Source organism: Salminus brasiliensis, chromosome 20 (genome assembly GCF_030463535.1).
Source record: "Salminus brasiliensis chromosome 20, fSalBra1.hap2, whole genome shotgun sequence".
NCBI classification, from domain to species: Eukaryota; Metazoa; Chordata; class Actinopteri; order Characiformes; family Bryconidae; genus Salminus; species Salminus brasiliensis.
The window spans coordinates 142,389-156,002 of NC_132897.1; the positions used below are offsets into that span (position 1 = coordinate 142,389).

A 13,614-nucleotide genomic window follows, 5' to 3' on the forward strand; every position below is an offset into this window, starting at 1 on the left:
TCCAAAGCTCACTGTTACAGAATTGCAACAAATGGCAGCTTCTTGGGGTCACAAAGTCTCCAAAACAACCATCAGGCGCTGTCTGCATGCCAGCAGGCTGTTTGGGAGGCACTGAAAAACCTTTTCTTACTCACTATCATAAACGCAAACATCTGGAGTTTGCTAAGCAGTACTGGAACTTCAACTGGGACCGTGTGCTTCGGTCAGATGAAACTAAGACAGAGCTTTTTGGCAACAAATGCTCTAAGTGGGTCTGGCGTAACACAAGAGTGGAGTATGCAGAAAAGCACCTCATGCCCACTGTGAAATATGGCGGAGGATCAGTGATGCTGTGGGCCTGTTTCTCCTCCAAAGGCCCTGGGAACCTTGTTAGGGTGCATGGCATCATGAATGCTTTGAAATACCAGGACATTTTAGAACTAAATCTGGTGGCTTCTGCCCAAAAGCTGAAGATGGGTCGTCACTGGGTCTTTCAGCAAGATAATGACCCAAAACATATGGCCAAATCTACACAGAACTGGTTCACCACACACAGAATCAAGCTCCTCCCATGGCCATCTCAGTCCCCAGACCTCAACCCCATTGAAAACCTGTGGGGTGAGCTGAAGAGGAGAGTGCAGAGGAGAGGACCCAGGTCGCTGGATGATTTAGAGAGATTGTGCAAAGAGGAATGGTCAAAGATCCCTCTATCTGTATTCTCCCATCTTGTGAAACATTATAAGAGAAGATTAGGTGCTGGTTTGTTGGCAAAAGGGGGTTGTACAAAGTATTAACATCAGGGGTGCCAATAATTGTGGCACACATGATTTGATGTTAAACAATTATTTCTTAATGTGGGATTTTTTTCCTACTGAATAAATTCACTTGAGTTAAAGGTTGGATTTTACTCTTTTTTCCATCGTGGTCCTATATTATTTAGACAAAAACTCAATTTATTAGAAGCTAAAGAACACATCTTAACCAGGGGTGCCAATAATTATGGAGGGCACTGTATATATATATATATATATATATATATATATATTTATAAAAATAAATAAACACACATACAGCTGACGTAGCTTCAGCCAAGACAGTTGGGCTGAACACAGCATTAATAAAGAACCGTCCAACACAGTCAGATTTACAGTCGTTTAATTCAAGTATTAACGGCTATTGAGCAGAATCTAGATCCACGTCCATATAATCCATATAATCCATATAATACACATGAACGAACCCATGATTAGATTATAAATATGCTTGTCAGTATAATTCACATTCAACACTCTGTAATTACACTAGATCAACACAGATGCTTATATCAGCCATCCAGCAGAGAACGGCCTCCGTTTAAAAGCAGAACACATTAACAGCAGTTTAAATACAACATGGTTAAAGAACCTAAAACCGCAGAGATGCTGAATATCGCCAGGATGGAGCGCGAGCACAGTGACGCCTCCCTGTACCAAAATTATATCCCAACACAACATTTTACAATCCAAGGAATGTTCGCGGTACTCGGGTGGGAATCTGTGTGTGTGTGCGGTGTGTGAAAGTCTGGATTTGGACGATATAAAAATGATCAACACGAAAGGGAACATTGTGATTTTCACAGCGGAACCTCCTTCCCTTACTCAGTCCCGTTTCCCTCAGCAGACACCAGCAGGGCGTTCTCCGGTCGGGTGTGTCAGATCTGCTGCATCAGTAGAGTACGCTCTACAACAGGAGCTCTATTACAGGGAGGAACCATTTAACAACTCCGACGGGTCAGTTGGCAGTGGTTCTGTACAGAACCTTGACTACTTTTACTACAGAACCTTTGAAAAACTCATTTTACAGCAAAACGGGTTCAATACACACCTGTACCTGAAGTAGAACCCTTGGTGCTATATAGAACCATGTGCTAGGAGGTTCTTAGAGTTTCAATAGACCAGGAATTGTTCTTTTATAATGGTTCTTTTAGTGGTCATGGTTCTGTACAGAACCACTGTGTTTACTGAGGAACCTTAAAACAAGTCATTTTAAGGCTACACGGGTTCTATCTAGGACCGAAAACAGGTTTTATTAGAAGGTGTGGTTCTGACGCTGAAGTTCCGCATTTCCAACATTTATCCACAGACTTCAGCATCCACCCATTAACTCCTACTATGAGTGAGGTTGGAGGGGGTGTGGCTTCTGTTGGAGTTGGAGTGACAGGCTGTGGTAGCTGAGCTAACTCTACTGAAACACCCCCCCAGACTGGGGAATGCAGGACTGCCCCTTAGCCCCTAAGCATAAAAGAATGACTGTCCAATAGGGAGGAGGAGAAGGAGAAGGAGGAGGAGACTTAGCTCCTCTCCTATTGGACAGGCCAGTCTTTGGTCTTGAGCTGGAACTGAGAAGCCCACTGTGTGAAGCCTGGTTGGTTTTCCAGTTTGGAGAGGAAGACTGGTTCTGGACTTTGAGGAGATGCGATGCTCTCAACTGACCTCTCTACGTCCGCCCGTCCCATCACGTCCTCCTCGACTCAGTCCAGCGGTCATTTAGAAGACCATCATTATTGTGTCTGTCTGTTCCACTGAGATGTAAAAACAGCTCCAGAGGCTTGGGAGAGGGCTGCTGCAGTACGTTACCTCCTCCGACCGCTACAGGACGACAGTAGGGGCAGTAGAATTACTCACTCGGACTCAGGGGTGTAACGAGTATCTGCGTATTCGGACCTAAACACTGCAGGTCAGGGCTCACAGTTCAGAGAATACACGGGCGCACTTTTAGGGTAAATACGGTAATTTCACAAGCAAGTGCGTCACTCTGAAGCCTTAACTGTAAGCCGTTGGATTTGCAGGGTATTGTGGGAACTGTAGTGGTTTAGGAGTGTGTTGCTATGGTAACCTGTAGTCCTGAAACACACTGGACATGCCAACGTTTACACTGTACCGCTTCATGAACACTACAGGCTGTATTAGCTAGCGCCAGATAGTTACCCCAGCCCAGGTGGAACACTGGAACACAGCAGCTGGATGGTCTTAATTATTTTATTCCCTTTATTGATCCGATCTGATCTGATGAAGATCGTCCTTCTAATCAATCGTCTTCAGCTCTGCAGCTACGACTCCGCAGCTTTTCCCGAGAGGTCACAACAGTTCAGTCCAACTAAAACTAACTAGTTTTGGTTTGTTGTTAGCCGTGTTAGCTAGCTAATTGATTTAGCATAGTGATGATTTAGCATAGTTAACTCCACCTGACTCGAACCGATGAGCTTTGATACGAGTGATGAAAGAGCCGTTGTTTAGGAACAGGATATGGAATTCCGTGTTTGATCATGGGTTTTCCGAACAGATTTTCCGGTCCGACTTCAAACAGAATTAAATGTTTAAGCTTCGTTAAACAAACATCAAAGTGACTGAACCAAACCACCAGCGGGAAAAAGTGAACTACGCTCTCTCAGCTGCCCCCAACACCACCTCTCAAACACCACCGCAGAACCGCACGTGTTCCCTATAATCATGCTGTCTGAACAGCGCCCTCTAGGTGTGGGAGGCTGCAGGGCAACGTGATCTGTTTAGAGCAAAAAGATTCTCTACATCCCTTTATATGTTTGTTTCTGACTGATGTCATGTAGTAATAAAGGGGGAAACAGAGATTCTGAAATGAAAAAAGAAAGTAAGTAAAGAAAGTAAAAGACAGAATTTGAAGAGAAAATAAAAGTGGAATAGAAAAGAAGAAAAATACAAAAGAAAACAATAGGAAACAAAATAAAAAAAAGAAATAAAGGAACATAAAGGAAAACAAGTACAGAAAGGAAAAAAAAGAAAGAAAACGCAAAAGAAAAATTATTTATAAAAAGACAAAAAAGAAAGTTTGAAAAAAAAATTTAAGAAACAAAATAAAATAAAATAGAAAAGACAAAAAAGAGAAGAAAGAAGAAAATGAAGGTTGTAAATGAAGATCATGTTCCTTTGTTTGTTTGTGAGAGAAATGAGGCCCCATGTAAATGTCAGTTTCCCCTCCTGGTGGATTCTGATGGATTCTGACGGACGTTGTTCCCCAGTGTTTCACCACAGGTGAGCTGGAAACTCTAAGCTACAGGTATGATGAGTAATGAGAGCAGGTTCTCCAGCAGGGTTATGGTTCTCCTGGAGGTCAGTTTGAGGAGTCCTGCAGGTTCTCCTGTTCTCTAACTCTAAGCAGATATCAGATGGTCCAGAGTTCTGAGAGGTGCTCAGAACCTCAGAAGGTTACTGTAGAGGTCCAGCTGTCGAGGTTCTGAGTGTCTTTAAAAGCCCAGGAGCTCCGGGATGTTCTTATAGAGGTCCAGAGAGTCCGGGTTGGAGAACGCTCCACGCTGAGACACCTCTTTACCCGCGATCACCTGCTTCACCGCCACCTCCACCTTCTTACCACTGATAGTGTACTGAAACACACACACACACACACGCACACACACACACACACACACACACACACCATCAGATATAAGCAGAGTGTGTGTGTGAGAGAAACAGAGAGAGTGTGAGGGAGAGAGGGAGAGTACGTGTGAGTGTGAGAGTACCGGTATGTCTTTAGTCTCCAGGATGAGGGCGGGGACGTGGCGGGCGGAGAGAGCCGCTCTGATGGAGGTCCGGATTTTTCCCACCAGCTCGGAGCTGAACTCCTGACCCGGCACCATCTTCACAAAAAGGATCACTCGCTCCTCCCCGTCAGAGTTATACTGCGGCACACACAGACTGTCCGACACCTCCTCAAACGCCTCCACTGAGGGGAAACACACACACACACACACACACACACACACTTTAACACTCAGTAAAGAGAACAGAAGTGTAAGTGCTTAACGTTTTGACTACAGACCACAAAACCACACCATCACCACCTACCTGAACAGAGTTTACAGTGAAAAACAGAAAATCAGATCAAAGGAAACAGCAGAAAAAAAAAGAGAAAATATAAAGAAAAAACAAAAAGTCAAAGAAAATAAAGGAAACGGGGTAAATGGAGGTGGTTTAGAGCACGGCGTGACCTTCTTTAGTCTATAAACTCAAACTGAAACTTCTCTAAAAGTAACCATTACAGTTTCAGCCTAAATCTGTAATAAATGTCCATCAGTGCTGTTTCACATCATGTCAACAGGGGGCGATATGGAGATGAAACTGGTGTTCGTCAGCAGCAGGTTGGGTTGTGTTAATAATAAAATAATAAAATATTTTCGGGGGCTCTGGGTGGTCCAGCAGAATAAGGCGCAGCCACCATGATCCGGTCACACTGCTAGCCATCGGCAGCCGAGACCCACAATTGGTCAGGCTCTCTCCAGGGCGGGTAGATGGCGCTCTCAGTCCCTACATGACTTTGCTTGATTTGCATTAATTGTAATTAGTGGTTCAAAATGGGGAGAAAATGGGAGAAATTAAAAAAAAAAAAAAAAAAAAAAAAATATATATATATATATATATATATATATATATATATATATATATATATATATATATAAACTAATTTAAAAAAATAATACAATAGTTACTATTAATTATAAATAAATTAAATTAATAAATTAATATAAACTGCTAGCTTCCTTAAACTATTTGACTTCTATAAACTATGTTGTAAAATTGTTAAGGTTTATTATCTCATTTAGATGGTTTTGTTTCTTTAAAATATTTTTATTTTTTAAATATTTCTTACCAATGTTGTAAATCTCCGAACTTCCAAACCGAACACCGTTAGGATTCAGAGTCCCGTCACTGTCAAAAGAACAAATATGAGAAATTTAGAAGTGCATATGTATGTATATATGTATATATTTATGTTTCACTTCATTCTTTAGAATTAAACACACTCCAGTTTCAGTTACTGTACTGTTTAAAATATGTAAATGAGCTCTTTTCTGACTGGCTCATTCATGCATCTTATTAACAAAACAGTTTTGTGACATCACAAATACAGTGAATTTAAAAAGGGCCCCATGTAAGGCGAGTATGGACTGAGGGAGTGAGCTGTACCAGGTGTAAAACTTTATTAAATGTTTACCCACAATCCCACACTTTTATTTAAATAAAAGCCGGGGGCCCTTTAATAACACCCCTCCCCGCTAAGACTGGGCTTCCAGTAAAGCCAGTAAAGACTGGGGATTAATAAAGTCTGGCGTGTTTTTCTCTGGTGGAAAGTGCCTTAATTCCGCAGAGTGAGGAAGCATCACCTTCTCCCCAGCATCACGATCCCTCCCGTCTTGGGGTTGATCTTGCAGTAATCTCCGTGAGCCCACACACCTGAGCGAGCGAGAGAGCACAAACAGAGGGATTGAGGGAGATGAGCGGGCGAGGACGAGAAGACGGCGGGTCGCTAAGCGCAGATCTGAGTTACACAAGCAGCAGCGTGAGAATGCAAAAGTAGTTCATTCAGCCTCACTGAAGCCCGGCTCCTCCTGCACAGCCGCCTCATCTGCATTAAAGCGAAAGTTCCGCCCACCTCCCCCCAATCACAGCCCAACAGCTGAGCCGTGTTCAGCGTCTGCAGACTACTTCTATAGTTTAGCAGAGCAGCTACGAGGCTAACATAGCTAACAAGTAGTGAAAGTTTATGTACACCAGTTAGCACCGGTTAGTCTCTGCTGTGTTGCTAAGCGGTTGCTACAGTATTATAAGTGGTTGCTAGATGGGTGCTATAGTGTGGTTCCTATGAGATGTGGTTCCTATGAGATGAGAGGTTGCTAGGCTGTTTATTGTATATTGTTATTGAATCTCGGGTGGTTGCTAGGGTTCTTCCAAATGGTTCCTGTAGTTTAACAGAGCAGCTACGAGGCTAACATAGCTAACAAGTAGTGAAAGCTTATGTACACCAGTTAGCACCCGAGCTACGAGGGTGAGCAGGTAAAGGAAGAAAGGTAAAAGAGAGGAAAGGGAACTCGTAGGCTGTTGCTGTGTGGCCACTAGGGGGACATTAGGGGTTTTTGCTTGGTGGTTGCTATGGCGTTGCTACATGGTTGCTTTGGTATACCAGATTGTTGCTATGGGGTTGGTAGGTGGTTGGTAAGAAGTGCTTGAGTGGTCGCCATGTTATTCCAAGGAGGTGCTAAGGTTTCAGGGGTAGTTGCTATGGCGTTGCTAAGTAGATGCTACGGTGTTGCTAGGCAGATGCCATGCAGTTTGATATCGTTTGCTAGATGTTTGCTATATGACCCCTGGTGGCTGCCATCATGGGTAGTTGCTATAGTGTTGCTAGATGGTTGCTATGGTGTTGCTACAGGGTTGCTATAAGGTGGATATCCAGGTGGTTGTTCAAGTATTGCAAGATGGTTGCTATGGAGTCGTTCAGTGGCTTCAAAGTGGATGTTATGGTATTCCAAGTGGTTACCATGGTGTTGCTAAGTGGTTGCTATGGTATCTCAGGTGATTGGGGTGGGTGCTACAGTGTGTTGCAAGGTAAATGCTACAGTGTTGCTAGATGGTTGCTATGGTGTTGGACATTTGCTATAGTATCCCAGCTGTAGCTATGTTGTTGCTACAAGGTCGCTACATGGTGGATATATCTGGTGGTTGTTTTGTTAGTATTGCAAGATGGTTGCTATGGAGTTGTTCAGTGGTTGTAATGGTATTATAAGTGGTTGCCTTGGAGTTGCGAGGTGGTTTCTATTGTGTTGCTAAGCAGTTGCTACAGTATTATAAGTGGTTGCTAGATGGCTTCTATAGTGTTGTTGAGTGGTTCCTATGAGAGTGCTTATTGGTTGCTAGGCTGTTTCTCTAGGCTGTGGTTGCTTGGCAGTTGTTATTGAATCTCGGGTGGTTGCTAGGATTCTTCTACATGGTTCCTGTGGTACCCCATGTGGTTGTTTGGGTGTTACTAGGGTGTTTGCATCATGGTGGCATTAGAAGGGTGCACAGACCATCAGACCCTCATTCCTTCCTATGGGGGGAAACTACAGTGTAGAAACCCACTGCTGTGTCGAATCCATGTCTGATCAAAAAGCCCGAATCACACAATCTGACCCAACAATCTGGAGCTGGAACGGTGTCGAGGTCTCAGAAACTGTGGGATGAGTCATGTAACAAAAACACTGCAGTAAAATAAGAAGAATGGAAATGGGAAACGGATGCAGGAGCTCCGAGCTGAACCTGGGAGAGCTCTGCTGTAAATAGGGCAGTTCTGAGGAGGGAGCTGCGCCGCCTGCGTCTGCAGAGCTTTAATGGAGAGATCTCCGCTCCTGCTAACAAAAGCTGGCAAGCTCCTTTATTCCATTTGCCGCTCGCGATCATTTAATCAATGTGGAGGGCTTTAGAAAAACTCGGGTCTCTATCCGGGACACGCCGCCGTGCTGACTAGGCAGGTAAAGAAGACAAGGACGGATCATTTATGCTCTGGAACGGTCATAAACCTGCTGCTTCCTCCCGCCGCTCCCGCAGGACGGCGAGTGTCACACTCAGGGACACTCGCGCATTAAGCCGGGCTAGAACGGATTCCAGTGTAGAACCTCCTCCATTAACTCGGGTTTAGTCTGCGTCACGGCCTCAGTTAAGACATCAGCATCTGAAAGCGCACACAGCTTTAGGCTGCATTAGTTACAGTGGGTGGGCAAAATAATGGAAACACCACCAGGCGAAAACTCTGATATCTGGGTAATGAGATGCTGAAGAGCTTTTTGTCATCGAGCGACCTCAGGCCTTCCTCTCGCAGTGCTGATAGAAACGTTCAGAAAAAACAAAACCAGTCAAACAGAGCAAAGAAGCTTCAGGCTTAGCAAAGAATCCGAACTGAGGGAGAAACTCACACAGAACTCACACAGCGCCCACAATAAAAACAACCACTGTAGAGAACCTGCGCCCTTCCCTTCCACAGAAATGAAGCCAGAACTGTCCACCATGTTGTCAAATCTACAACCAGAGCCAGTAGAGGCCAGAGGCAGAGCCAGACCCGCCTAATCCACCCCCTTCGCCCAGACCGAGCCTTAGTGTCTCAGACCGCCTTCATTGAGCTTCCAGTGCAGAAGCAGAGCGAATTTCCCCCTGGATTCCCAGTTTGTCCAGTAAGCGGACGCTCCAAAAGCTCACGGAAGCTCCACGTAAGACCGGCCTCTTCCAGCCTCACCTCATTCCTTTAATGATCAATAGTACGTCACCTGATTCCTCCCCATAAAAACCTATTTTATTGCTAGTGTTTGCAAGCAGGAGCTATGTCCACATACTTTTGGCCATATAGTTTACGTGTACAAACAGTGAGTTATACAGTGTCAGAAACCACATAAGCAAGTCTATAACTGAACACTTCCACACTGCTGCATATATTAAAATATTCCAGGTAGGCTGGACCTCAGGTGAGTGCTTTACCTGGAAAAGTGGAGAAGTAAGCTTTGTGGTATTTGCTGCCGTTCTCGTCGTTCCAGAAGTGCGTGGGCTGGCAGGGGATCGGCTTCAAACACACCAGCTCTCCACTCTCACCCCACACCGGCTTACCTGAGACAGGTAACACACAGATAAAACATAATGTATATTAATATTCACCCTAATGAGAGACTGTAGCTCCTCCTCCTCAGTGTATATCACAATACCTACATTTAGAGCCTTATTAATATTCACCCTAATGAGAGACTGTAGCTCCGCCTCCTCAGTGTATATCACAATACCTACATTTAGAGCGTTATTAATATTCACCCTAATGAGAGACTGTAGCTCCGCCTCCTCAGTGTATATCACAATACCTACATTTAGAGTTATTAATATTCACCCTAATGAGAGACTGTAGCTCCTCCTCCTCAGTGTATATCACAATACCTACATTTAGAGTTATTAATATTCACCCTAATGAGAGACTGTAGCTCCTCCTCCTCAGTGTATATCACAATACCTACATTTAGAGTTATTAATATTCACCCTAATGAGAGACTGTAGCTCCGCCTCCTCAGTGTATATCACAATACCTACATTTAGAGCCTTATTAATATTCACCCTAATGAGAGACTGTAGCTCCGCCTCCTCAGTGTATATCACAATACCTACATTTAGAGTTATTAATATTCACCCTAATGAGAGACTGTAGCTCCTCCTCCTCAGTGTATATCACAATACCTACATTTAGAGTTATTAATATTCACCCTAATGAGAGACTGTAGCTCCGCCTCCTCAGTGGATATCACAATACCTACATTTAGAGCGTTATTAATATTCACCCTAATGAGAGACTGTAGCTCCGCCTCCTCAGCGTATATCACAATACCTACATTTAGAGAGTTATTAATATTCACCCTAATGAGAGACTGTAGCTCCGCCTCCTCAGCGTATATCACAATACCTACATTTAGAGAGTTATTAATATTCACCCTAATGAGAGACTGTAGCTCCGCCTCCTCAGTGTATATCACAATACCTACATTTAGAGCGTTATTAATATTCACCCTAATGAGAGACTGTAGCTCCTCCTCCTCAGTGTATATCACAATACCTACATTTAGAGCGTTATTAATATTCACCCTAATGAGAGACTGTAGCTCCGCCTCCTCAGTGTATATCACAATACCTACATTTAGAGCCTTATTAATATTCACCCTAATGAGAGACTGTAGCTCCGCCTCCTCAGTGTATATCACAACACCTACATTTAGAGAGTTATTAATATTCACCCTAATGAGAGACTGTAGCTCCGCCTCCTCAGTGTATATCACAACACCTACATTTAGAGCGTTATTAATATTCACCCTAATGAGAGACTGTAGCTCCGCCTCCTCAGTGTATATCACAATACCTACATTTAGAGTGCAACTTGCCTTCATAACTCCAGGCCTCTACAGCCATGCCCAGATTCCGGGCCTGGATCTCTCCTCGGTAAACGGGCACAGTGAAGTTCTGACCCATGAAACAGGAGATGATGTCGGTCCCGCCTGGGAAAGAGGAGAAACAGAGAACAGGTTTATTATTAGAGGATCAAAAACACGTAAACCTTTAAAAGGGGCGTCTTGACCCACTAATCGGGGTGTGATGCTCTTTAGGTAGATCTTTACATTTACACTATTAATCAAAGTAACACAGAAATAAAATCATATTTATAAAATCTCAATTTCAGTCTAAACATACACAAGACAATTTAACATTAAATTAACAAAACAAATGCCAAATTTGTCTATTAATAAAATACTTAAAAATACTAGAAAATCATCATCATCAACAACAACAACAACAACAACAACAACAACAACAACAATAATAATAACAGATGAATGATGGCAGTTTTAAATGAACAAGGAAGTCTATCTGTTCTGCAGGGCTGTTGCTAATTATTATTATTATTATTATTATTATTATTTATTTGTGATACAAGATAAGACACTCCTTTATTAGTCCCACAGTGGGGAAATTCACAGTGCCACAGCAGCAGAGGGATAGCAAGACACACATAGATAAATTACCAATACACACACACACACACACACACACACACACACACACACACACACACACACACTATTAAATAAATAAATAAATAAATACTGAGAACACAAAATACTAAATATGTAAATGACCTTCATCCAATAACAACGCTGTTTACTGTGTGTTGTGAGCTTCCTGACCAATCACAGCTTCAGATGAGTGGAGAGTATTTTGATGAAAATGATGCAGGACAGTCTTTAACCAACATGACCATCATCATCATCATCACCATCACCATCATCATTATCATGCAATATGAATAACTATTAATCAAATCAATCAATTAAATGTATTTATTGACTGATTTATTTGTAATAGCCGCAGACTATGTGAAGATACAGTTCAAAAGTATCTGGACGCTCTTTCTGCTGAGTGAGTCCAGCTGCTTTAGGGTGTCTGACCTCCACAGAAAAGCATTGACCAATAGAGTGGGACGCTCTGGAGCAGCCGTGATCACATGACCCCTACGTTTACAGTTCACAGTTCACAGTGTCAGAACTAATCATCCAACCCCAGAACCGGACCTTACTGATGCTCTCACTCGCTCAGGGCTGAATGCAATCAAATCCTCCTCACAGCAATGTTCCAATAGCTAGTGAGAAGCCTTCCCAGTAAAGTGGAGGCTGTTAATACTCTTGATTTCAGAGGAAAGTCTGAGGTTTCAGAGTGTAAACACAGCGGTATGGAAATGTGGTGTGTGTGTTTGTGTGTGTGTGTGTGTGTGTGTGTGTGTGTGTGTGTGTGTGTGTGTGTGTGTGTGTGTTGTTTTAACTGAGGTTTTAGTGACTTCAAACACGCTCTTCATCAGATGCTTCACACCTCCAGCCTGTCTGCTGTCTGAGACGCTGTAATGAACAGAATTAGGCTCGGTTCTCTTCCTTCAGGAAGCTGCAGAGTTGATTTTTAAATGGTTGTAAAAAAAAAACAAACAACAAAAATACATTTTAATTCATTAATAATCATAAAATAATCAAACAAAATTAGTCATTTTAGTTTTATGATTCCTACAAATCCTCCCCGATGTAGCCCCCTGTGAGAATCAGAGTGTAGAGCTGCTGATCTGCTCAGTAAATCTCTGATATCTGAATAAACCCCAAGAATAACACTCCTACAGAAAGTGGTGGTGGTTCTCCATCACAGTGTTCATCATTAGAACATCTCCAGAGTTCTCCTCTCTCATGGAGTCTAGTGTTATTTAGAGTTCTCCTCAGATCAACACCTGGTTTGGTGGTAAATCAGGGCTTAATGATGGGAAATCAGGTGAGCTGCTGCTGCTGCTGGACTGGGGGGCGTCCAGGAGAACCCTGGAGGAACCGAGCTCTGTTCTTCAGACTAGCTCACCGACAAGATCTCACTACTTTCTTTCTTCAGAATGAGAAGCTCTTGTTTCTCCTTTTTTGTTCTGATGAGATCTGGAGCTTCTACTATTGGCAGTACTTCTTCTCTACAGGGACTAGACAAGCTGTGTGTGCATTTGCACATCTGTGTCAGCAATGAGTGCAGCTTAAAGTAGCTGAATGCATTCAGTAGAAGGGGTGTCCACAAACATCTGGACATGTAGTGTATATGTACTCGTTGTCCAGCCCTCCCTCCTATTTGCTCGAGGCTCGTTAGGGGGATAAATTGGCTCCGTGGGGGAAGGCAGTTCTGTTCCCGGCTCTAGGATTCCCGGAGTCGTCCCACAGTCGTCAGCGCCGGCTCGCTTTTCCTCTTCCTGGTTTTCAGATGTTGTTCGTTTGTGTTGACATTTCTGACACCTCACTGTCTGATTCCTGCTCTAATGAATATTCTGGATTTCAGTGAGGAAACACTTTGAACGTCCTCCTCCCACCTCTCTCTCTCCCTCCCCCCTCTCTCTCTCTCAGACTCGAGAGTCGGAGTAAATGAGGAAAAAAAGAGGGGGTTTGATGCTGCATTCCAAAAATAAAAACCCACTGAGAGAGAGAGAGAGAGAGAGAGAGAGAGAGAGAGAGAGAGAGAGAGAGAGAGAGAACCAAATTCTAATGAATGCATTCAGATACTTTAAGCTGCACCCACTGCTGACACAGATGTGCAAATGCACACACAGCTTGTCTAGTCCCTGTAGAGAAGAAGTACTGCCAATAGAATAGGACTCTCTGGAGCAGATCAACATCATGACCCTATTGGCTCCATGCTGCCTAATGCCAGGTGTGGGCTAGAGGGGTATAAAGCCCCCCAGCATTGAGGAGCTGTGGAGCAGTGGAAGAGCTGTGTTCTCTGGAAT

At 43.4% G+C, this 13,614-nt stretch overlaps 1 protein-coding gene across 1 annotated transcript in view; it reads right to left on the minus strand.

Moving 5' to 3' along the window:
* Positions 1-1,137: 1,137 nt before the first annotated feature.
* The window catches only part of aacs (acetoacetyl-CoA synthetase), a 48,101-nt gene continuing 35,624 nt past the window's right edge, over positions 1,138-13,614 (minus strand). The window contains 6 exon segments of the mRNA XM_072664505.1: positions 1,138-4,375; positions 4,514-4,716; positions 5,641-5,699; positions 6,155-6,224; positions 9,276-9,401; positions 10,709-10,822. Of these exon segments, the coding sequence (XP_072520606.1) occupies positions 4,238-4,375; positions 4,514-4,716; positions 5,641-5,699; positions 6,155-6,224; positions 9,276-9,401; positions 10,709-10,822 (710 nt within the window). The 3' untranslated portion in view covers positions 1,138-4,237.